This window comes from Vanacampus margaritifer, chromosome 3 (genome assembly GCF_051991255.1).
Source record: "Vanacampus margaritifer isolate UIUO_Vmar chromosome 3, RoL_Vmar_1.0, whole genome shotgun sequence".
NCBI lineage: Eukaryota > Metazoa > Chordata > Actinopteri > Syngnathiformes > Syngnathidae > Vanacampus > Vanacampus margaritifer.
This window is the reverse complement of record NC_135434.1, coordinates 4,785,161-4,811,253: the sequence shown is the minus strand read 5'-3', so window position 1 is coordinate 4,811,253 and position 26,093 is coordinate 4,785,161. Positions and strand designations below refer to the sequence as shown.

Genomic DNA, 26,093 nt, shown 5'->3' with positions numbered 1-26,093 from the left:
ACTTTATCCATCCTTGCTTGATCTCAAAGCGATTGCAACCCCGCTCGCTCGCATTCCCCCACTTTGGCGGTTTTCTGACAACAACAAAATAAAAATAGCTCTCTTAAGACAAGCGGTTTTATCGTTTGTAGGTTTTGAAAGAAAGTCCCCACACGCTGAGACACACAAACAACCGGCAGAGTTCAATCTGACGACCTCGGTGAAACACTTTGGCTCGCGGGAGGTTCGAGAGTCATAGATGTCATTTGGAGCCAGGCCACTGAGTGCTTTCAAGGTAATGACTAAAATTAAAAAAAAATCAATGAGGAACATAATTAGTAGACAAGTTGAGGCACACCAACACACAATGTGTGCAACTGCTGCAAGGGGTGCAAAAAAATAAAAATAAAATAGATGCAAAATGTTAAAATCCCGTCATTATGACACACTCAAATGCAGGAGTGATGCTTGTGGGCCTGTTTTAAAAACAGCTTACCAGTGATGGGATGGGATATTGTGATTTCCTAATATATTTAATTATCGTTAAAAAGCAAAAAATACTGTAATGTCATAATTAGAATGTAAAGAATGAAACTGCTGGGCTGCTACTTCTAGTGTATGCGACTTGGCTACCATTTGTTAGCCTATATATAGCTTTTTGCATTGTTTGCTAACATGAAGCTAATTGGATTTAGTGTTACCTACCTAATTTAATCATCGTTGAAAAATTTTAAATACTGTAATGACATAATTAATTAGAATGTAAAGAATGAAACTGCTGTGCTACTCCTAGTGTACATGACTTGGCTACCATTTGTTAGCCTATCTATAGCATTCTGCATTGTTTGCTAACATTAAGCTAATTGGGTTTAGCTTGGCTTTAAATATGGTGGTTGGTTTAAATGTACAAAGAGTATTTTTTTCTCTTTGTTTAAAGTTTTGTTCGATGGTTAATTTCAACTGGGAGTGGCAGTAAAAACCATTGAAGCCTATTTTTGGAAGAATTGTTCACTAGTTGCAAAGGTGATGTTTGTTATAAATTGAGTTGTATCTCAAATTCTGCCCGCAAGTTACAGCAAAAAAATTGCTGAAAGACGGCTTTTCATCTCGAAACACTCCTAATGTTGATCCGCTATTTGTGGAAATATGTTTTTTTTCTTCCAGTAGTACTGCAGTTCTAAAACTACACTTAATACAATACCTTTGAGATTGCATCAATCAAAACTGAGCATTATTATTTATACCATAAATCTATAAATAATGTATCGCCTATGCTGGTATTGCATGTGTTCCTAATGTCGTTCGTGAGTGCACTGCTGAGTGTTTTGAAATGCATTTTTATCGGCTTTCTGCAGACGCTCTGATCCCCCAAATCGATATCGGGTGTCTTGAAGATGAAGGTGCTGGGACAAATTTTCTCGCGACAACACTATGACACAGTTGACACGAAAAACAAAACCTACCACCGCCAGTTGCTATTTTGCTGACGTTGCCAAATCCCGTCACTGCATTGTCAGCTTAAAACGCAGCTATTTGTATCAACGATGTCCCTCACCACTGCACATTGACAGCGCAATTACATGTATGGCTAACTGTTGTATTTATGTCTTTTTCACGGCTCATACTTGACGTTTGTTATCCGGTGTACATAATTGTACAAACTCCTTATTTCTGTTGGTTATTTTTCACGTTCCCTCTCAAAAAGATAAAAAAAAAAGAAGCGTTGTACAGGTTATAGGTCACATTTATGCAGGGATGTGATTTTTCCGCTAATTCGCGGAATTCCGCTTTTTTTATCTCCCCCCCCCCCAAAAAAAAATCCGTTTTTTTTTTTTAGTAGTTCATTGTGTATGCACATGACTCCGACAGATAACATCTTCTGTTATAACAAAGACATTTGTGGTATGCTCTAATATGAGTTACTTTTCATTTGGTCATGATACAATTATTTGTTCATGAAATTTGAACTCTTCAACATTATTTATGTGTTAACTTAGTAATCACATTAGTTAGATATGATGATATTCTCAGTGATAGTTTTTAAAAGCAAAGGCAGTCCAATGTTTTTGAATGTGACTGATTTTGAGTTGACTAAAACTGCCATTTTATATGGGATAGTTCAATATACATTGAAAATTTAGGCTGTTGTTTTGTCTATTTCTTTGTCATGTGAGTGCATTGAAAGTACTTAAAAATACGGAAAACCCATGAGCTCAGGGGGGCTTTGCCCCCCTTGTCCCCCCACCAGGGCACTGCCCTGGACCTAGCTGGGTGCCAGCGGCCCCCAGACCCCCGGCTAAATTTTCAGATAATTTCACTTTGGTCAAATCACATCCCTGATTTATGGGAGTGGTAAAACATGCCTAATTAAACTGCAGTAATAAACTAGACCACCAGAGGGTGCTGGAACTGCACAAATGGAATAAAACATCACCTATTTAAACAGATTTGCTGCTTTTAATATCGTGGCATGACAATGACGATATCGGAGGAATTTAAATATCGCAATATTGCCGTTTATCGTTGCATCTCTAGTGTGTGAACTTTTTACATCACTTGCATACTGACGTCCACTCTCACAGACGCTCTTCAGATTCTTGATAGGGATAAGTCAGCGAATAGTTGACTTATTTGACACAAAATCTTTTTGAGATCACTGCAAAGGTGTCTCCTCATGAGATCGGTGACAGGAGACCAAAATGTAATTTGATGCATGTCTGCAAGCCTATGGATGATCCAGCATGGAGGCGTTCTTGGGACTCCAGCTTACAATCAAACGGTGTAAGCCGCATTGTCAATGTTCAATAAGCCCCGGTGTGAATATTAATGTGAAGCAGCATGGGAGCCAAACGAGGATGGAAGCTTGCATTCCAGTGCCGCTAACAACCAGCTCTGAAAGTAACATCCTTTTTTTGTTGAGTTGTATTACCATAAACAAATACAAAAAAAAAAAAGATATTACCTCCACTTTGCTTACCTGTGATTTTGACTTCACCGCGTTTTTCCCGCAGCAGTCTGCAAGCTACACTAATGAGTCTGCCTGGCAAACAAAAGCAGCAAACGGTCGCCTTGCTCGCACTGCCCATATCTCACATCACGACCACTCTCATTACTCCGTGCATCCCACCCAAGTTCAGCAACAATCTAACCTTTTTTTTCTTCTTTTTCTTCTTTTTTTTTTTTTTTTTTTGCTCCTGCCGCAACTGTTTCTATGACAACGCAGGCCGGGGCTCCTGCTGCAACTTTCAAAGTGAGATAAACACAGAAGCCAGATAATGGATTTGATTGATCTGGCTTCTCTCCAAGGTGGTGATATCAGGAGTAAACCTTGGCTCTTTAAGATGACAAGATTGCAATGTATATTGAAATATGTTTTAAGGTAAAGGTTGAATGATTTGGGGGATGCCGCCCATATATTGCGAGTGCGATTTGGTACGTGATTTTACGTGCATTTTTCAAATACAGCGTACCCTTCGTTTTCTGCTGGGGTTGGGGTCCAAAAAATATCCGCAATAAATGAAATCCACAAAGTACTGTAGTTAGCTTTATGTTTTCCATTTATTATAAATGTTTTAAGGCTCTTAAGTATGGAGGACCAAAACTGCCCAAATTAAAAATAAATAAATGACTAAATAAATAAACCCAAGCGTATTGCTTTTATGACCGCCCCAGAACGTCTGCAGCATGAAATAAAAAATAAAAAAGTTTTTATTTATTGATTAATATTTAATTCTATTTATATATTTATAACGGCGATCAAGGGAGGCAAGGTGCCGTTGCAAGACGTAATCCTGTTGGCCGATGTCAAGGTGCTATGTTGCGGTGTTCTCGATATGTTACACTACACGTAAGATATATATAAAGTATAAACACGATCGATTTTTATTTCGGCATTGTGAGTCATCTCCAATACTAAATCGCTGATTGTGGATTATGTCTTTATTTATTGTCTTTCAGGAAGAAAAAAAAATAGAGCGAATCTTGGCTGTAGTCCACAGTACGATTTAGTTTGAGTGGTGAAATGAGTTTGTGCTTCCACCTTTTGGCCAGATCTCTAACCATTATGTACAGATTAGAAATTTGTCGTATCGCCACCTGCATCGAGCTGGCAACCCGTCCAGGGTGAACCTTGTCCCAACCCAAAGTCACCTTGCATAGGCTCCATCCAGCTCACGTACAGTACAACCCGAATGAGGACAAGCGCTATAGAAAATTGATGGATGGGTATTATAAGCACATGCAATTTTTCAATCCTACCTGAATGGAAATTATTAAAAGATTCAAGAGCAATATACATGTAAATCACTTGTCCAAGGAAGGGATACAGACGCGCTTCAATCGCTTATCAAAGCATAGATGCATTATTGCCTGCAGCAGATATTGGCTGTGTGCCTTTTATGAATCAACAAAACCTTGGCCCAGCCTCTGCCTCGCTATCCTTATTGCAGTCGACAGGACGGTGACCAAGTAATTCAATCCTGTCATGGGATCAAATTGGGGCCCCTGAGAAAGTACAGCGCCACTGACCCACGGGCTCCACTCGCCAAGATCCTGTCAGCCGGCCATCTCGCCGCCGGCTCGTCCTCGAAATGAAACGTTTCTGTAATCCAAATTCTTGGAAATCAGCAACGCGTGATGATGCGCGCCACCGTGACGATGCTCCGTCCTCTCCAAATTAATCACTCCCGTGCCTGCTGTTTGGCATCGGCCAGGAGACGTTTGTCTTTGAGCCCATGTCAGTAATTTGGCAATGCCGGTTGCTTTCATTAATTCACTGCTTGCACGTCTGCCAGCAGAGCGGCATAGTTCAGATGCATTGACAGATTGATGGCGCTCCGTATCCCGTAATTCCGTGGCCTTCAAACTTCACAATGATTAGGCATGCGTGGGAAAAGTCAATACAGATAAATAGCACGCTCCCAAATGTGACGATATGTATACATCATTGTTTGGGCACTTGCGCTGGAGGCTCGACACAAAAGACTGCGTGTGTTGTATGAGAAGTTGCATGCGATCATAAGCTAGTTATTTGCGGATGTGCTTCTGGCATCACATCAGCTTCAGTCGGGCCGCTTAGGCGACACTGTTGACGGACATCAAGCTAACAAAGTTCTTCTCAGCAAATGTCCAGAAACCATTTCTTTTTGCTAGGGCTGTGCACGAATGGATGGTGACTCGGATTTGAGTAGTAAATTGAAAAGAAATGTAGAATCAGAATTTTCCGGCATCATAGCATATTGTCGTCCGAGAGGACTGTTTGGATGGCCCTTATGTCATCATCGTACGTGTGACGTAGATGCGTGGGAGTGCTTATGCGTGAAAGCTATGTACGCGGTTCAGTCGAGTGGACGCCCGGAAGTATCCATCAATTCATTATCTGAACCACTATCCTCAGTTAGGAGAATATATGGCGGGCTAGCGCATCGCTATTGGCCGGTTTATGCTAGATTCACACCAACAGCGGCGAAGGCGTTTCTGGCGGCGCCATAGCATTGTAGTCAATGTACTTTGCGCGGAACGGTGCGAAAGGGCATGAGGCGGCGCGAAGGAAGTGTTTGGAGCGGCGGGAGGCGGTGTTGCCAGGCGAAAAAATCCGCACTTCCGCCTTTCCACCCGAGTTTAGCCTCGCGGCAGCCGATCGGCTTCGAGTACGGGCTACGTCACACGCACGGCATCGTGTCTGTGGTGACCCAGAGCGCAACAACACGGCCAGCCGGGACCAAATGGTGAACAAGTTAGTGTATGTACTTGCTGTTGAACTGTACCGAGATAGCAAGTGTTTAGCATGCATTAGCTAAAGCTATTTAGCACTACCACCGGCTAAACACTAAACACGTGCCTATAAAAAAAAAAAGGCGCTGCTGGATAAAATTGTTTCCCGACTGTATAGAGCCAGGAAAGAACATTCTAGCAACAAACAAAAGGGAGTTTACAATCTTGGACAGCCGACCTGAGAGACAAACTAGCTTAGCGCTAGCTAGGATGAGGCTAGTAGCAATGTGGATAGATTTAAATTGCGACCAAAACATCCTTTATTCTGCTGGTGGCCAGGGTAAGGTGCAGGATCCTGGAGATGAAAGTACATTCTTTTAAACTAAAAAGGTTGAACCTTTCTATGTTTTGGCTAAGGTAAAAGTCTGAGCTCTACTTTTTACACATTTGAGGTCTATTTTAAGGCACAAAAAAAAACCTTCCCCTTTGATTCCTTTTTATTTGACAGCTCTGCAAACTCTTAAAGCGCTAAATAATAATTATTGATAGTTATTTTCCACACAGTTCCATCTATTAGACTGACAAGAAAGATTGGAATCCTATTATGGGCGTGGTGGTGATATCATTTCAATACAGAGAAACGTCAAGATGAAAAATGACCTCGGTTACCTTGTTCAATTGCTATTCTATATTGGACATACGTGTTGCTCAGCTTCTGCCTCTTTTATCTCGATTCGAGCGTTTCCCTTTTTAACAGGCAGAGTGATGAGTGTAACACGCGAAAGTACACAGACTGTAAAGCAAATTCTGAGATTTGTTTATAAGACTAGTTTTCTTTTGTGGATGAAGTATTCAACTGTATCTCACAATTGCAGTTTTCCTGATTTCTTTTTGTGTGACCCTGGGCCTTGGCATTGAGTTGCCACCCCCCCCCCCCACCCCCCACACACACTTCATAACAACTTCAGCACCTTCATTCCTGTCTGGCACTGTTGCTCGCTAGCTGTGTTTACACCCTTTTCTTTTTGATAGTCCACTGGCTTGGCCGTTTCAGAGTGCCTCATCGTCAAGGGAACAAGATAGCCAGCGTGTGGACTGGGGATTTGGGCTGGCGTGGCCGCTTTAGAGCGCCTCGTTGTCTGCCTTGAGTGTGGGCATATGATTGAGAGAAGGTGAAACATCAAGGGGTGGGTTGTCTGTCAGAGTTGACAATCAGCATGTGGACAGGGCCTTTGGGCTGGTGTGGCCGCTTTAGAGCGCCTCGTTGTCTGCCTTGAGTGTGGGCATATGATTGAGAGAAGGTGAAACATCAAGGGGTGGGTTGTCTGTCAGAGTTGACAGTCAGCATGTGGACTGGGGATTTGGGCTGGCATGGCCGCTTTAGAGCGCCTCGTTGTCTGCCTTGAGTGTGGGCATATGATTGAGAGAAGGTGAAACATCAAGGGGTGGGTTGTCTGTCAGAGTTGACAGTCAGCATGTGGACAGGGCCTTTGGGCTGGCGTGGCCGCTTTAGAGCGCCTCGTTGTCTGCCTTCAGTGTGGGCATATGATTGAGAGAAGGTGAAACATCAAGGGGTGGGTTGTCTGTCAGAGTTGACAGTCAGCATGTGGACAGGGCCTTTGGGCTGGTGTGGCTGCTTTAGAGCGCCTCGTTGTCTTCCTTGAGTGTGGGCATATGATTGAGAGAAGGTGAAACATCAAGGGGTGGGTTGTCTGTCAGAGTTGACAGTCAGCATGTGGACAGGGCCTTTGGGCTGGCGTGGCCGCTTTAGAGCGCCTCGTTGTCTGCCTTGAGTGTGGGCATATGATTGAGAGAAGGTGAAACATGAAGGGGTGGGTTGTCTGTCAGAATTGACAGTCAGCACGTGGACAGGGCCTTTAGGCTGGCGTGGCCGCTTTAGAGCGCCTCGTTGTCTGCCTTGAGTGTGGGCATATGATTGAGAGAAGGTGAAACATCAAGGGGTGGGTTGTCTGTCAGAGTTGACAGTCAGCATGTGGACAGGGCCTTTGGGCTGGTGTGGCTGCTTTAGAGCGCTTCGTTGTCTGCCTTGAGTGCGCGCACAACACCGTGAAAAGGTGGTAGAGAGAGGGAAATTTAAAATAAAAACATAACAACAACAAAGCTAACTACACACCACTGTCAGAGCTAGACCAAAATATTTTCTGTGATGCTTTGTCATTGTATTGGTACACTTGTTGCTCACGTTTTACTGCAAATGACACAGTTACTATAACCATTACTGAGATTACCATTTCTACAACCACTACAATTACTGCTACTACCATGACTACTAAATTACAAATACTACTGTAACTCGGTCCAGTAGTCGGCGAAAGGCATACAGTACTACTTAAAATGAATGCAGTCCAGTTAATTAAAGGCAGCTATGTGATGCGCTACACAATTAACTACCCCAGAATTGTCACATTTTGGTGAAATTGTTCCGATCAATAGCTTGTGGTCTTTGAAGAAGAAAAAAAAACATTATAAAAGAGCGAGAGAAGCAGCAGCATCTTTGGTTTGAAAATTGAGCTGTTGTTTCCCCCCCCCCCCCCCCCCCTCAGATCCAGTGTCGGCATCTGGCTTGTTTTTCAGTGTGTATCCGTCGAGTCCTGCTGTGTTTTTGACAGAGCCACTCATGGGAAATATGATTTTTCAAGCAGATGGTCTCATTGGCTTATCAGTTTCCCCACTTCAGTTTCCTCATCTTGTTTTATCTGCCTTCCCACATCAGGAAACCCCTTTTCTTCCATTTTTTACCTGCTCATTGCCAGCTTGTTTGGACCGATATCATCCCGCACGATCCATCAATAACATCAAGAAGTTTGCCTGGCGTGACTTGCGTGTTTTCACCGCATGACGAATACTTCCCAGTCCATGTGAGAGGGTCAGAATATATTATTAAGTCTTGAATTCATCTGGCGTGTGTGTGGGCGTTATCCCACGTTAGGTTTCATTGAATTGAGGGGTTTCGGACTGTAACCATGGCAACCCCGCTGCACCGTGCCACCCCTTCCCACGGTAATACCTTATTAAAAGGAAACATTGTAATTTCATGTAATTGAAAAGCTGTAATGTGATTAGTCCTGCCATTATCCTTATCTGCTCTAAGTATTCTACTTGCCTTACTTTTTCAACACTGGGTGCCCCTCATTGGACCCACCCTGGTAGAACAGTGTCTACGATTTTAAGGGACCAGATTGTGGCCTATCAAAGTCAGTCGGTTTCTAGTCGCTGATGGAATTAAATAGGAGATTGGCAGAGTGTGGGCGGAGTCTGAGTGGGACAACATGTTTCTCACCTCCGTTCCACTTTACCATTTCGATGTCCTGCTGGGAGGGAAGCTTAAAGATGCCGCCTGCTTCATTAAGATCCACGAAAAAATTGCCTTGGAGTGCCAAAGTGTATTTTCCACTGACTGCTCACACATATTTTTTTAAAGGATGTAGATAGAGAGGAAGTTTGTCCAGGTGTGAGAAACCTACTAGAGCTGTAACGTTCGATTGGCTAATCAAATGGGCTGAAGTGTTGCTGCAACTTGATTTAAAAAGAAAACTTCCAGCACAGGATGCAGTAAGAGTGGGAAAACATTTCCACATTTTTAGGACTATTAAAAATGGTTCTACCTTTCTGCATGGTCTAACTGGACAGCTTTTCGGCCACCGTTTATGCATTCGATGGGTTTTTCTTTATGCCACCTGCCCTGCAAATAGATCTCGTTCAGAATGTTATTGTTGTTTGCAAGAACAAACAGATACTGAGATAACTATTAAAATCATATTCACTTTGTGCCAGATAAAGTTCAATCGATATGCTTCTTTTTTTGGGGGTAGGTACGATACTGACCAACTGGAGTTACCTTATCAATCGGATCTCTCTGTTCTGGGTCCTTTGCTGAGCTCTGCCAATTGTGGGCAACTTTCACCCCAATCAGAAATGGATCATCTCTTGTTCCGGTGTCTAAAAACAACAAAAGACAGATCATCTTCTAAGAACCTTTTTAGTCATCTCAAAGCTAACACAACAAAAGAAAAGTGGTTTATTGAATCGGAAGACCAAGACTTGTAAACAGACCGATTGTCCTCTACAGTTTATTTTGTTGCACACATGAAGTATATCCTTTATCTCCAAACTTGTGTTTGCTAGGTGACCTAACAACAACTGACTTACCACATAAACAATTTCAATCTTCACACTTGTAGCCCTTACTATCGCTAAAAAAACAATTCTTGTTAACTGGAAAAATAAACAAACTCTGAATATCGACCAATGGTCTAACCTCCTCATAAATCACATTTTAATGGAAAAAATATCTGCCTCAAATAAAAACCAAATATCAAAATTTATAGAAACACGGTCTACGTATATAGAATTTTTTAACCTAATTCTGGTTACTTAATTCTGTCTGTTAGCGAGAGCCACTACATCGTGATAACTTACATTGATGTTTCTGCATTTGGCAATTTATTATTATATTATATTGTTAGTATGGGATTTTTTTTAATGGGCTTTAGGTGAACTGATGAATACACACACGCTCGCACGCACGCACACACACGCACATACACATACTCACCCACATACAAAAAAAATAAAATATATATATATATATATATATATATATATATATATGTGTGTGTATATGTATATATATATGTATATATATTTAAAAAAAAAACATTTAAATTTTTTTTAATTTATTTGTTTTTAAAAAAAAAAAAAAAAAGGAGAGCAATGATGATGTCAAATCGAATGAACAATACTGAGCTCTCCTAAAAAAAAAAAAAAAAAAAAAATGAAGTATATTCTTTTTTTTTTTCTTCTGAAGTATATTCTGAAGTTTTCCCAAGTTATCAACTGTCATTCAGGGTAAAAAAAAAACAACAAAAAAAAAACTGTCATTCAGGGATGAGCAAGTGGTTGTCTGGTGACAAGTCATTTATTTTTCAAGAAAGCAAAAAGAAGCCGAAGAGCAGGTCCTTGAAAGCCTGAAGTTTGTTTGATTGCTTTTACTGATTGTTGGAAAAAGGTCGGACCCAACTGCACTTGTAGAATGGATCCTTGCTCACTATTTACTGGTATGTGAGAGTACGAATTTGAATCTAGACCCTTTGCAGAAAAACATCTTTTCGATATAGCCCTACAGTGGTGTCGGGGCTTGCTTAATTGGACAAGCCGGTTGTTGTGCAAGTGGATCCTGACTTTTTACAGAGGGAAGACCCTGATATAATGATTGGGAAAAAAATAAAAAATAAAATAAAACTGAGATGCTGCATTCCTATGCGCGATTTGACTTTCTTTGCAGCTAAGAGAGTTTTTGAGACCATGCAAAATTCCAAATGCCAGCTTGATAATATAACCGAACTGAGTGTTATATATTCAATAAGGTTATTAAAAGACCTCATGTCTTTTGATGTACGAACATGAGAGAAATTAATTTGTTCCAGTTTATGCACTCAAATATTTACACTTTCATTTCTTGTGGGACTGAAAATGAGGAAACCGCCTGTCTACACTTCATTAAAATATAGATGATTGAACATTTTTATTTGTTTGATCAACGTCTGGAAAGCACATCAATGTGAAACTTTGCTACGAGTAGTCTGGACTCTTTATTTTATTACACGATCGCATAAGTCCACTTAAGGCACATAATTGCATTTAATCTATACTTTGATTACTTCTATAATTGAGTGCAGTCGCTGCTTAGGGACCCGAACATTTGCGTTGATCCGACTTATGACCTCTTTACAAGGCTAATGTGATTGTTTTTAGGAACGGATACAAAAAGGTTTGGTACCCAATTCACTGGCATGATTAAATATTAACGGTCGGGCACGAACAAGCTCATGAGCGGTGTATCTCAAACAAGCTTCTGTAACCAGCTGCTTACTTCCAGCTGTGCTTGAACAGGCAGCATTAGATCTTTGTATTTTCCCACTGTTTCTCAACTGGAATCCACCTCAGGAGACAAGTAGATACTACTATTTTACTAATCTCGTCCAAATTTATCCCCTGGTACAGACAATACTACTGACTTTTTCAAAAGACAATTAAACAGTGTTCATTTAGTGTACAGTGAATCGGATAAAAGGAGATTACGACGCACTGCTCTTTGAATGTACAACGGCTAATCTTAACCCATGGGCAGTATTTTATTTTGAAATGGCTTGGTCAGAACCAACAAAAAGCCAAAAAATGGTCACAATAACGCCTAGGGGTAGAGAACAAAAATCACAAATTTACGGGGGGGAAAAACTTGAATATTTGCAACAACAAAAAAAACCTCAGAAACTTGCTTGAAATCCAAGTGGCCTACTCGGATGTTTGTGCCAAGTCACAATTCCCAAGTGTGCAAAAATGCCTACGGTATACTTTTCGGTTGGGTTTTCAAATATGGAGATAGTAATTGCTTTAGCAGAGAGACTTTGTCACAAATATCCGAGTTTATTATCTCGTACATTTTTGAGGTTTTTTTTATCGCAAATTTGACACTTTTATAATGTTGCAATTATTCAAGTTTTTTCTCATAAATTTGTGAGTTTTTTTCTTGGAACATTAACTCCCTATCTACAAAAATATATATTTATACGTGGCCCTAATGTGTATATAATGAAATGTATAATTTTTACCCTAGGGGGATTAGAGGAAATAATATACTTTCAAATATTTCTCGTTTTGAAAAGGCATCAAAGATAATCAGATCATATCGGATATATTTACGTGGATCTGAAATACATATATATACGTATATCACGAATATATTTGTAGATTTGAAAAACAAGTGAAAATCGCAGATATAACCTGTGTCAATAATTTTGGGTCAAATCTCTCCTGAATTTTTTTTCTCTAAGAGCAAATGACAAAAGACGTCAAAAATTATTACTTTACTCTGGCTGGAAGTGTTCGGTTTAGGTGAAGGGTATGGGATTTTTTAATAGGTTTTAGGTGAACTAATGAATACACACACGCACATACACATTCTCACCCACATACAATTTTTTTTTTAAAAAAAGAAAAAGAAAAAGAGAGCAATGATGATGACATGTCAAATCGCTAAAATTACCAAATGAACAATACTGAGCTCTCCATAAAAAAAAATTAAAAATAAAATTAAAAAAAAAAAGATTACTTTAAAGTTCCTAAAAAATAGGATTTAATTCCTAGGGCATTTCAGGCTACACATTGTCGTTATGTTTAATTGGCAATAAGATTATGAGAAAGCTTGAGAACCTCTTTGATTTACATGCAGTTTGTTTGTCGGCTAATTAAAGAATTACTAAAGCAATCTATCACTGGACTAAACCTTTTGCATAGTACTGTATATACACTGTGTGTATGCATATAGCGTATTAACCGTCTTTACTCCAGTAATTGTCTGGTCATCGTATGTGTTCTTCTTTGGACACTTCAATTGTTCTATAATAGCAGACAGTGAACCCTGTTGCGGCTTTTTTCTCGATTCCCAACATGGTTATCATATCATACGTGCCTCTCATGACTCATAAACTGTTCCTACACGAAGGCCTTATTGACCTCATGCGTGATGTTTGTCGTCTTCATCTGCCAGCAAGTGACATTGCTTCCTTTTGTATTTGGCACATGATTGTGTTAGCGATGCGTCAGCCCTGCCAGCGCTGTTGCAATATCTTTAGGCTGTGTGTTGGTGATTCACACGAGTGGGCCATTAGGAAATTGATGTTTTCATGACCCCGCGAGGCGGAGAGCGAGTGGGTTGAAAGTCGAGGCTGTCGCTCCTGCGACGGGCTGCCGGGCCGCTGAGTGTCGGGCGCAGGATCCTTCCTTTAGCTTAGTCGTGTTTACCGCTGGAAAGTCGGCCGTCTGTGTGCGACTTGTAAAAATGAAATGAAAACAAAATAAGACATTCATTTATAATAAATGAGAGAACAGGAGCTGTTTGAAGGCTGTTGATGCTTCTCTTTACATGGATAAACCCTCTGACAAGGATTCAAGTCTACATGGCTGCTTTGGCCAGCGCTGTTAGGCATTCAGCCTGTTAAGAGCTCAGAGAAAACACTTAAACCTTGGGAGGAGGGATGTGTTGCTTACAAAACGCCTCGGCTTTTAAGGCTTCTTTTTTTTTTTTTTTTTTGCCTTTAGTCCAAGGAGCTTGGAGCAGCGCTCTCTGATCTTTTACATTTAAATGTTTTGAAAGCGCCTTTTTAGCCTGTATTTTAAATTCAATGTACTCGTCAGACTCGAACATTATTTTCTGCTTCTTGCCTGGTGGCGACGAAGAGCTGCAGATACGTCTGGTATCCGACCCCTCCTCGCCCCCGTCCCCAACCCCTGCTGCTGAGGGCAGAGAAACTGACCGGCCACACGCCCGGGTAGAGACACAAGGTCCGTCGGGATGGCGCAAGTCAACACGGGAGAGAAGGGCGACCCCCCCCCAGCACTGCTTGCCCCCCTTTCACCATCTTGCACTGCGAAGGCACATCTGGACGCTACCTCTGGGATTCATTGGCCTTCTCTAATGCTCATCTCTATGGAGATTGTAATTTCAGGTGCGGTTAATAGTGAGAATCCATGCATATACAGTGAGCGAACACCGGAAGCAAATACTCATCTGCAACAAAGTCTCCTTCATAAGTCTTTACTTTGTGACAGCTATTACCTGGAATGGACCTACTAGTGGGGTCGGCTGTCGCTGGGCGACATGTGGTGACACTTAAGGCGGTATTATGGATTACACTGTATTGACATACAGGATGTTTTTTTTTCTTTCTAGAGAGCTCAGTATTGTTCATTTGGTAATTTTACCGATCATCATTGCTCTCTTTTTTTTTTTTTGTATGTGGGTGAGTCTGTGTATGTGCGTGCGTGTGTGTATATTTATTAGTTCACCTAAAACCTATTAAAAAATCCCATACCCTTCACCTAAACCGAACACTTCCAGCCAGAGTCGTGAGGCCGTCAGGAGGACCCGAGGAAGGACCAAAGAAAGGAAAGTGAACATACAGGATGTTTTTTAATGGGTAGGTGTGCAAGAAGGTTTTTCGCCAGCTTGTCTGTGAATATCAACTTGGGCAAATAACTGTAATGACAAACAGATTCCGAGCCAAGCTTGCGCGCCTGCAGTGCGTGCGGCTCGCCGTAACATTTCACCACGAGTGGCAAGTCGCGCCGACATCGAACCATATTTACAATTTCATATAGGCCACCATGGATGAAATATTGCGATCTTGATTTCACGACCGGCTCGCAAAGCTCTTCCTGAATGGAGACCTCAGCCTCAATTCATTTAACTGCCGCTGGAGCTCTCATTCAAGTGAATGGGAACGTGTGACCAGACCTCGCGATTTTTTTAAAACCACAATCATTACAAATCTATTCACAAGTACCTTTTAATTTGTAAATAAAGTTCAGCGTTGTTGTAAAACATGATTACATTTATTGTGTAAGCTCTATTTTTATGACTTTGACAAAGACCGGGGGGCACCTTGTAAGAGGAATAAAATTATTTTGTCCTCTTTGCGTGTTCCAAAAATGAAGATAGACTTAATGTAAGAAAAATACACCTTTGCAAAAATGATTTTTAATCAGTCAGAGATCTCTGGACAGATAACAGCCTCTAATTCATCACTTAAACAGGTGGAATTCAGAGCGTCAAATGTAGTTCTTCCGCATGTACAATGGTTTCTTATAGTTAAAAAGACCTCCTCTCTTTCATTTGTAGACAAAACATACTCTCTGGGTATTTTTCCATGAGCTATGGCGAAAACAGAGTCAGGTGTGGGTGTTCAAAACAGATTCTGTTCTCAAGGACCAAATGTGTTTTCGCACAAAACGCTGAGAAGGAACTTTTTTAGACTAAATAGTATGCCCAGTTTAAGGTCAGATTATACCGAGATCAACACCATCTGCTCTGCACAGGACACAAAACATTTCGACAAGGTTAATATAAAGAATTAAAATGTTAATAGTGTGTAACAATGGTTGATATATGAAATGGAGTATTAAAAATGTTATAATATCTATCAACTTCTTGCCTCGCTTGCATAAAATAAGGAAATGTGCGTACTCCACGGCGTTGCGGTCGGCAGAACCACCTCCAAGATGGTTCTAAAAAGCGGTTCCGTTGTATAACTGCTCGGCCCAGAAAAGTCCGGATATCTGGGGACAAAAAATGCGGTGTGGAATCGGTCGGGTGGAAAAGCGCCATATGTGACCGCATCTAGTCCTGAGTCAGTATTACTGATCCTACTATAGATTTGTCTTTGAAATTGTTGAACCCCCGCCAAGAACCTGTGACAACCACTCGGTAGGTTGTGTCAGTCATACTGCCCAGATTAGATTATAGATTTCTTTTAACTAAACCAAATGTCCCACTCCATGCGACTACAACTAGTCTTGGATCGATCCTTACTGACCCTACTGTAATAGAATTTCTTAGACAGTGCAAGGACAAGATGGTTGCAAAAACTACACTGCTTCATAAACAGATTGGAGGAGTTATAATACTTTTTCAAGATAGTATAAGAATGATATGAGTCCGCTGTAAAGACACACTTGCGAGAGGAACTGCAGCCATTGGTCTGTAAACTTGCTTGTGTCCAGAATATTCTGTAAAATAAATCCTTCGAAGGACCTGTTCACCGATCTCCAGTCTGTATTCAGAAATCAGGATTCTCTCTACCCGAACAATAACGAACACGCGGAAGACAAAGATAGTCTTCTAACAGTAGGGAGTCATCGAAGGCAACGGCATCCAAAAAACGTAAGGCAAAACGATAAGGTCAGTAATCGAACAGGGTCAAAGATGACAATGAGTCAGTGACGAGACCAAAGAATGCTGCAACGTGACGGCAAGGTGCGAAAAATTGGCGAGACAGAGAAACAAGGTTGAATACAGTACATGAGATAATTGGTGCTAACGAGGCGCGGGTGAGAAGACAAACAGGGAGGGGAGGGTCATCTAGTCTCACACACAATTTAACTGTTCATTTTTGTTTTGTCTGCGTGCACCTGCATCTTGTTTCAGGTGATAGAAAATATGGAAAGTCAGATATAGACAATCGAAATGAGGTCCTAAGAGGACGACGGAGCGTACGTAGGCAGTGATGGAGAGCCAAGACTTTCCAGAGCAACCGGAATCCATATTTATACGGCGGCGCGAGACAATTCTGATGCAGTAATTAAATTGGGGTGTCATATCTTGTTTCATTAATGGCCCAAGCTCTCATGCAAATAAGCCAAAATACCCCCTCGTTTCATTGCTTTCTTGACAGTCAAGAGAATGGAGCCGGGAAGAAAAAAGTACAACATTTCTTGAGTATTCATGAGCTTATTGTCAGCAACTTGGGCAGAATTACGGCGTAATTCAGCAGCGTGCGTGAGTGTGTGAGATACAGATAATGCGTCTCGGAGGCGCCGCAGCCGTTTAACACTCCAACTGAGTGCAGGGGAGGGGGGAACAAATCAATCTCATTTGAATAATGATCTGAGAAATGAGACGAGGCTGTCGCCGCAACGCGACATTGTCCCGCCCACTCGCCAGTTTGGGTTCCGGCAAATGAATAACACATATCGAGGATAAATGTTGCACGGGGGGGGGACACATATTTTGTGTTTGACTCGTTCTAGCACGCCTGCTTTACATACAGAACGCCGCGTTGCATGTTGAACAAGGGCTGGGCGGGGTTAATTACATCACGCAGGGAACGGAGCGGATACCTTTGGTTGATTGTAAATCCTGCTGCCCTCAGTGTTTACTGTAAATATTCACTATGGCCGCGTCCTGGCAAATGAAGGTTGATAATGGAACAACAAAACACATCTGTTCTCCTCATAGCCAATTAAAAGTTTCCCTTCCATATATTCCGGCCTTTCAGTGCAGCTTCGCCTTTATCCGTTTTTAATCTTCTCCGCAATAAAAATAATGGATGTGGAGTTAGAGGAAGAGCGTCCAAAGCAAAGCATCTTTTTCTTCCCTTGGCCAGCACATTAAATCCCCAGCGAGGGTAAGATGACCCTGACCCTGGAGCGCAGCCACAGTCTCCAAATGGCAAACAAGGGGATGGAACGGCTCTGGAATGTCGCCACGGCGAGGGCATCCCGAGCTCTGCCAATGGCATGCGAAGAGCAGCCAGTGGGAATAACAACGTTAACGACTAGAATGGCGGAAAGAACAACAGCTGGCCTCTGTTGTGTTGTGTTCCAGTGCCAGTGCCCGACGGGAAATAAAGAAGTGGCTTTGTGGAACTTTCGCTTTGCATTGCAGCTCCAACTGACACAGCGGCAGAACGCCGTAAACACGGAACGGAGACTTTTGCCGCTGGATTAAGCCACAAGTAGACGCGCATTTAGACAAGAAGCAGCTAGCTATGCTAATCGAGGAAAGAAGAAAGAGGAGATGAGTAGCAGAAAATGGCTTGGTAGGAATTTGGAGAGTTTTTTTTAGTTACTAATACTACAGGGTGTCCATAAAGTCTCTTTACCATTCCATCCATCCATCCATTTTCTTTTACCGCTTGTCCTCACAAGGGTCGCGGGGGTTGCTGGAGCCTATCCCAGCTGGCTTCGGGCAGTAGGCGAGGTACACCCTGAACTGGGTGCCAGCCAATCGCAGGGCACACAGAGAGACGAACAACCACACTCACAATCACACCTATGGACAATTTGGAGTGTTCAATTAACCTGCCATGCATGTTTTTGGAATGTGGGACGAAACCGGAGTGCCCGGTGAAAACCCACGCAAGCACGGGGAGAACATGCAAACTTCACCCAGGAAGGTCCGAAGCCCGGACTCGATCTCACGTCCTCAGCACTGGGAGGCGGACGTGCTAACCAGTCAGCCACCGTGCCGCCCTCTTTACCATTTCAAAAATGTATTAAAAATGCAATTGATTCGATATTTTATTTAGATTTGTTCTATTGTATTCAGCGTTTATTAAAGTTTTTTTTATCACACTGCATTTGTGTGTTTCAGGGATCCTGTTTGTCAAAGGTCAAAGGTCGCCCACTCCTTCCTTTATCCAACACTGTCCCCGGTCTCCATAAATTTCTTGCGCCATGCACGAATTGACGGACGTGATGGTGGATTTCTTCCATACTTAGTTCTGTAGTTTCGCTGAGTCTGCCTATCCGATTTTGTTTCAATAAACCATGAGACACGTTGCGCCTTCTCTTGAGGGGTCGCCATTTTGTAGGGGTTCATTCAACATCACCTCTTTGACAAACAAGGATCCCTGAAACACACAAATGCAGTGTGATAAAAAAAAAAAACTTTAATAAACACTGAATACAATAGAATAAATCTGAATAAAATATCTAATCAATTGCATTTTTAATACATTTTTTAAATGGTAAAGAGACTTTATGGACACCCTGTAAATCAAATCCACCAGCCATTTTCCTATTGGAGGAATTTGTTTTGATGTCACGGCGACGGGTGCTCTCGAATTTTAGAATACGAGGCACTCAACCGTCACAGTTAGATGTGCGACCATTGCAATGCTCCGTTCTGTGGTGCCCGCCCACCTCTCTACACAATAAGTGCAGTGTGAAAAGGGCTTAAGTGAGACTAAGCCGGCCGCCACTGCGCCACCATTTCGTACCAGTACATTGTAATCTTTATATAGGTAAAAAAAAAATTGTATTCAATTAATAAATAAAACAAAACTTCTAATTAAATTTTTGTGCCACAACAGACAATTTTAGGCAATGACAATAAAGAAAATCATGAAATAAAGACTAATTTCAGGGCAGTTCAAAAAGATTTCTAAAACTTATGTAGGAAAAATCATAAACAATTAAATTATTTAAATTATACTTGTGTTCAACTAGTTCAATGCTGGAAGAGAACCCAGTATTTCTCTCACATTATTTTATTCTCTTGTCCTACATCAAAGCCAGAGACTTGTCGAAGATAAAATCTTTGCCTATCATATTACCTTTTTAAGTTTTCAGACTTTCAAGGTTTGTCTCATTGTGATGGAACAAAAAATCCCATTGATTCGTTCAGGCAAAAGAATACAATGTAAGCTACCCATGTACAGTACAAAATGGGCTGACGCAAATAAGGCTGGCTGGGGAAGATGCCAATAAATTCAAAATGATTTTAAAGACTTCACATGCTCAAAGAATCGAATTGAAAGTCACACTTTTAATGCGTTCTTCTTGTTCATTTAATCATCAAGTGAGCTTTCAACAGCAAACAACTTACATTAAAGTATAAGAGCAAATTGGGTATAATAACATCAGTGTTATGGTAAATGTTTTCTCCTCCCAAACAATTAAAGCGAGACAGTAAATGCAGCGCAGGGACGAGAGCAGAGCTGATTGTTGTCCTTGAAATTGCAGAGGGGGGAAAGAAAATCTGTTTAACATCACAAATGCAAAGAGAGATAACGAACATGTTGAGTGCACAGTATAATTAACTCTTTTACTGCCAAAGACGTTAAATGACGTTCTGCAAAAACCTACGAAGAGCGCCAAAGACGTTAACTCTTTCACTGCCACTGACGTTTAAAGACGTCAAGTAAAAACCTACGCTTCACTGCCAATGACGTCAAAAGACGTCATCCAATGATTTTTTTTTTTTTTTTGAAACGGGTGCTGGGAAGGCTTGCGGAGCTCTCCTGAAAGTTTTAAGCAGGTCTCGTGAGCCTAATGACTATTTTTGGCCCCTAGAGGGCAGCGATGACTCTCTTTTGACAAGATAGGGTGGGCGTCAGTAGAGGCGGAGCTAGAGCGTCGAGCAGGAGATCAGAATGGAAAACAAAGGAAAAATGGCGGCCGGTCGCGAGGAGCTCACGCCAGAGCCGTTTTTTTCAAAGACCAAAAGCATCGCTAAAAAAGCACATTGTTGATGACGATAATCATCATCGATGATGAAGATGATGGTGACTCCGTGGTTGGAAAGCATTGACGCGGCAGTAGAAGACGTTAGATGGAGCTAGATGGAGGAGGGAACGGGCAATGGCGAGCGTTTGCAAGCAGCTCTACACTTACAAGACGAAAGGCATCGACCAACGCTAAAAGAGTACATTGATGACGACGATGATCATCATCGATGATGATGAAGGTGAATCCGAGCTTGACGGCGAAATTGGAACCGCTGACGCGGCGGCTATGACGGTGTCGTAACGCGGAGCGCAACCGAGCACGCACAGGCGGACGTTCGATCGGACGACGGAGAGTGCCCCGAGTCCAATGCATATTCATCGGAGGAGTGTGTACAGTCTGCTACTTGCTTTTTATTCCCCGGAAAAAAAGGCCGTCAAGAAAGTGTAACGTTTGCACGCAAAACGGACCAATGTGAAAGTGAAAGTAAACTGTTGTGCGAGTCCTGGCGTCTCCTTGTACGCAGGAGAGCGTTACAAAAAGAAAAACTGTATTTGAAACATCCACATAATTGTAAGTAGTACCACAGTTGCACACATTTGTAAATAGTTTGCGAAATTGTTTTGTCAAATTGTTACACTGTTGAATGGAAATAAACATATTTTGCAATCAAAAAACACTTTTTCATTGTTGGTGAAAGCGTTTTACAGAAGTAAAGCACCATTTAGGTGTTTGTGGCATCATTCATGGACAAAAAGAAGTGTAAAATTCACTAGAGTGCATGAAATAACATCGTTTCACAAAAAGCTCTTTTTCTCCGTTTTTTGGTTTCAAAACAGAGAATTTCGGTGAAAGTAACCATTTTCTATTGTTGATTACTGAAGAACGGAATAAGGTAGAAACAAACTTTTTTCTGATGAAAGCTGAGAGTCCAATCTTTCATTTGGTAGGATGTGTGTTTCCATAGTCCAAACACAACATTTTCTGTGGACCTTGAAAGATCACTCAAAATGCTTAAATCGGCTGGCACTGGCGACAACCCGTTTTTGAAAACGTCTGGCAGTCAAAGAGTTAATATAGATATATTTATAAATATACAGCATATATGGCTACATATACAGTATTAAAAAGTAAAACAAAAGAAAACCATGATTTCATGATTAGCATTTTGTTCCTTTTTTTGGGAGACCATCCCTAGATGGCACTGGAGACACAGTGGAGTATTTCCCCAGTGTGTGCGTGTGCGTGTGTGCGCGCGCACGCCTCGCAGTTTCAATTATTCATCATTTCCAGTCCAAATATGGTTAAGCTTTTCAACGTCGTCTTCCCCGTCTTTCTCCCGGTTTTTGTTTATCATTTATTGCGCAGCGACTCACAATGTTTGGGTTGACTAGAAGGCCGGGTTGCAATAATGTCATTGCGTAGGTGTCGTAATTATGTCCCGATGCAAAAACATAAATGTATGCATTGGCTGTGTGCGGGTGGCTTTGCACGTTATATCTTAGCAGTGCGCAGATGGTTTTATTTCACCTCCGACTGACATGAATCTTAAATCTTACATTTGTTTCCTCCTCTTCCATGGAATATATATGTCCATATCTTATCCCGTATCTTCCCGCCGAAAGAATTATTCATCTGAACATATTGATGTAGTGAAGTATTTTAGTCATGGCGTTCCCATAGTAAACCTATATTGATCAGCTTGATTGATTAGACCAGTGGTGGGCAAACTCGGTCATCGAGGGCCGGAGTCCTGCAGGTTTTGGAGGTTTCCCTGCTGCAACGCAGCTGATTTCAATCAGCAGGATCGTTACCTGGCTTATGCAGAGCTTGCTGATGAGCTGATCATATATCAGCTGCGTTGGAGAAGGGCAACATCCAAAACCTGCAGGACTCCGGCCCTCGGGGACCGAGTGTGCCCACCCCCTGGATTAGACTGTCAAACACAGTCATGTTTTCTGTGTTATCACAATCCAGCATTTTAAGTTTGGAATTCTACGCGAAATGTATTATGACCATCCAATGAAAGAAAAAAAAAAAAAAGTAAACATAAAAGGGCTGCTAATTAACTCTTTGACTGCCAGACGTTTTCAAAAACGGGTTGTCGCCAGTGCCAGCCGATTTAAGCATTTTGAGTGATCTTTCAAGGTCCACAGAAAATGTTGTGTTTGGACTATGGAAACACACATCCTACCAAATGAAAGATTGGACTCTCAGCTTTCATCAGAAAAAAGTTTGTTTCTACCTTATTCCGTTCTTCAGTAATCAACAATAGAAAATGGTTACTTTCACCGAAATTCTCTCTTTTGAAACAAAAAACGGAGAAAAAGAGCTTTTTGTGAAACGATGTTATTTCATGCACTCTAGTGAATTGTACACTTCTTTTTGTCCATGAATGATGCCACAAACACCTAAATAGTGCTTTACTTCTGTAAAACGCTTTCACCAACAATGAAAAAGTGTTTTTTGATTGCAAAATACGTTTATTTCCATTCAACAGTGTAACAATTTGACAAAACAATTTCGCAAACTATTTACAAATGTGTGCAACTGTGGTACTACTTACAATTATGTGGATGTTTCAAATACAGTTTTTCCTTTTGTAACGCTCTCCTGCGTGCAAGGAGACGCCAGGACTCGCACAACAGTTTACTTTCACTTCACACATTGGTCCGTTTTGCGTGCAAACGTTACACTTTCTTGACGGCCTTTTTTTCCGGGGAATAAAAAGCAAGTAGCAGACTGTACACACTTCTTCCGATGAATATGCATTGGACTCGGGGCACTCTCCGTCGTCCGATCGAACGTCCGCCTGTGCGTGCTCGGTTGCGCTCCGCGTTACGACACCGTCATAGCCGCCGCGTCAGCGGTTCCAATTTCGCCGTCAAGCTCGGATTCACCTTCATCATCATCGTCATCAATGTACTCTTTTAGCGTTGGTCGATGCCTTTCGTCTTGTAAGTGTAGAGCTGCTTGCAAACGCTCGCCATTGCCCGTTCCCTCCTCCATCTAGCTCCATCTAACGTCTTCTACTGCCGCGTCAATGCTTCTCAACCACGGAGTCACCACCCTCATCTTCATCATCGATGATGATCATCGTCGTCAACAATGTGCTTTTTCAGCGATGCTTTTGGTCTTTGAAAAAAACGTCTCTGGCGTGAGCTCCTCGCGACCGGCCGCCATTTTTCCTTTGTTTTCCATTCTGATCTCCTGCTCAACGCTCTAGCTCCGCCTCTACTGACGCCCACCCGATCTTGTCAAAAGAGAGTCATCGCTGCCCTCTAGGGGCCAAAAATAGTCATTAGGCTCACGAGACCTGCTTAAAACTTTCAGGAGAGCTCCGCAAACCTTCCCAGCACCCGTTTCAAAAAAAAAAAAAAAAAAAATGGGAGGACGTCTTTTAACGTCTTTGGCGCTCCTCCGTAGGTTTTTGCAGAACGTCATTTAACGTCTTTGGCAGTAAAAGAGTTAATTGAAGAAAAAAAAAAAACAACAACTGCTGTTGATGCAAATTCAGTATGTGCTGTCAATGACCCCCGCTATCATTATACTGTACTGGCTTGCATCTTTCTTACGTTATGGTCAAAGGGAAGCACTAATAAAAGTCTCGGCGCGACCTAATTACTGGAATAGTAACGCAAAGCAACACTCTAGCAGATAGCAGTAACTTCCTGTTTTTGCAGCGCTTTCAAATTTCACCTCTGCTTCCTGGAGACATTTAACAAATCATCATAGCAAGTACTGTAAGTAAGTAAGCACAGTCAAGTAATTATCCTCCTCCCTACGCTGAACGTTTTTCCACCTCAGCCGCCATCGTTCAGCACTAAGAGGCTTTGTGCTCGCTTTTAGTCTTTTTTTTGGGGGGGATTTATTCTCATTTTTTCATGTGAGACGCTTACACAAGACTCTAATTGACCGACTGAGAAGAAAATCTTAAATAATAACCGTGTCGGTTTGAATTTGGAGTAGCCGAGGAGTTTTGAGGAGAAATTCATATATAATACAATTCTTAAATCTTTCAGTCAAGCGGGAGTTAAGAAAGACTTCTTAAGCGCTAAAATTCAAAACCCAGAAGGAGCTCTTGTGGGAATGTTGGGTTCTTAAGGAACATTTATAATATTTGAATTTCAGTCCTGCTGTGTTGGCCTTGATTGGAACCGTTAAGTCCAGCGGTCATGGTTTGGGTTTTTGGAAGGCATAATGGTTTTTAAAAGCGTGCTTTATTAACACCACCACAATGGTACAATGTGTAGACTTTAAGTATTATTTTTGAGGGATTTCAAAACAACATGACATTTTGCATTGAAGAATCTACAAGTAACTACATTTTCAGTTGCTTAAAAGTGGCATGATTAAAAACTGTAACCATTGCTGAAAACATTTTATTTGGATTAAAATCCTTTGCCATCCATGACTGGCTTGTTTTGTGTGTCATTGTTTCATTTACTTTTGTATTTAGTAAACAAAATGCATAATATTAGCATGAGCATATCATTAGCATAATATTCACTTCCAAATCTTTTGTAACTCATTCACTGCCGTTGACGGCTATAGACGTCAACAAGAGTATGAAAACCTAGAGCGAAAAAATTACATTTAGAAAAGATGTTAAATTTGTGATTAATTGTGAGTTAACTAATGAAGTCATGGGATTAATTATGAAAAAAATCCTAATTTTTTATTTATTTTTTTCTGGAAAAAAATCCAAATTTTTAATAATCTTTTATTTTTTTTTCTTTAAAAAAAAGTAATTTAATATTTTTTTTTTTTTAATCGTTTTTTTTTAAAGAAAAGATTATTGCAAATTAAGGGCGTCAGACAATTATTTTTTTTTATCATAATTAATAGCATGACATCACAAATTTGATATCTGTTCTAAATGTACAATAATAAAAAAAAAATCTAGGTTTTCATACTCTTGCTAACAAAAGTGGGAAAATGTTAAACCAATAGAAATAGTTAAAATGAATTTTTGACCTCTATAGCCGTCAACGGCAGCGAATGAGTTGATGGAACAAAGACGGATGAACAAAGCTTCCTTTTTATCCTCAATGGAGACAAAACCTCATCAAGAGAAGTCAAGAATAATCTGGGTAAGTTTGGTGTGTCATTGTCAAAACCGACAATCAAGAGAAGCCTTTGTGAATGTAAATACAGTACAGAACGTTTAGGTGCAAACCGCAGGCAACATGATTGTGCCGGGGAGCCTGATTAAGCTTTGTCAAAAATCATCTTCTTCGCGGACAAGGAGCAACTTCAACTTGTAGAAGACGAATGTGAAGAGAAAACTGGCGAAAGAAAAGAGCAGCTCATGATCCAAAGCATACCAAATCAAATGTCAAACATGATGAGCGTGTACGGATGCTGATGTTGACTTTTTAACAGGCTAACAAATGTAAAATCCTAACACTGTATGTATAAATCACTTGCCTGATCTGAACTCGTTCCAGTCAGTCCCCATTAGTGATGAATCTGTTTAACATGCAGTGTCTCACAAAAGTAAAAAAAAAAAAAAAAGTACATCCCCTCACATTTTTTGGGGTAGGATAGTCCGAAATTTAACACACTTCCTCCCCATTCCCAGTTGAGACCTT

At 41.2% G+C, this 26,093-nt stretch overlaps 1 protein-coding gene across 2 annotated transcripts in view; it reads left to right on the top strand.

Annotated features, from left to right (window-relative positions):
• Nucleotides 1-26,093, top strand: part of hscb (HscB mitochondrial iron-sulfur cluster cochaperone) — a 46,698-nt gene that overhangs the window by 14,382 nt on the left and 6,223 nt on the right. Inside the window, exon 6 of one of the 2 annotated variants that reach the window (XM_077561424.1) lies at nt 18,644-20,246. The exons of the other annotated variant lie outside the window; for it this stretch is intronic. Within the exon in view, the coding sequence (XP_077417550.1) occupies nt 18,644-18,714 (71 nt within the window). The 3' untranslated portion in view covers nt 18,715-20,246. Of the gene's footprint in view, nt 1-18,643; nt 20,247-26,093 lie in introns of those variants that run through there. 2 annotated transcript variants of the gene reach the window in all.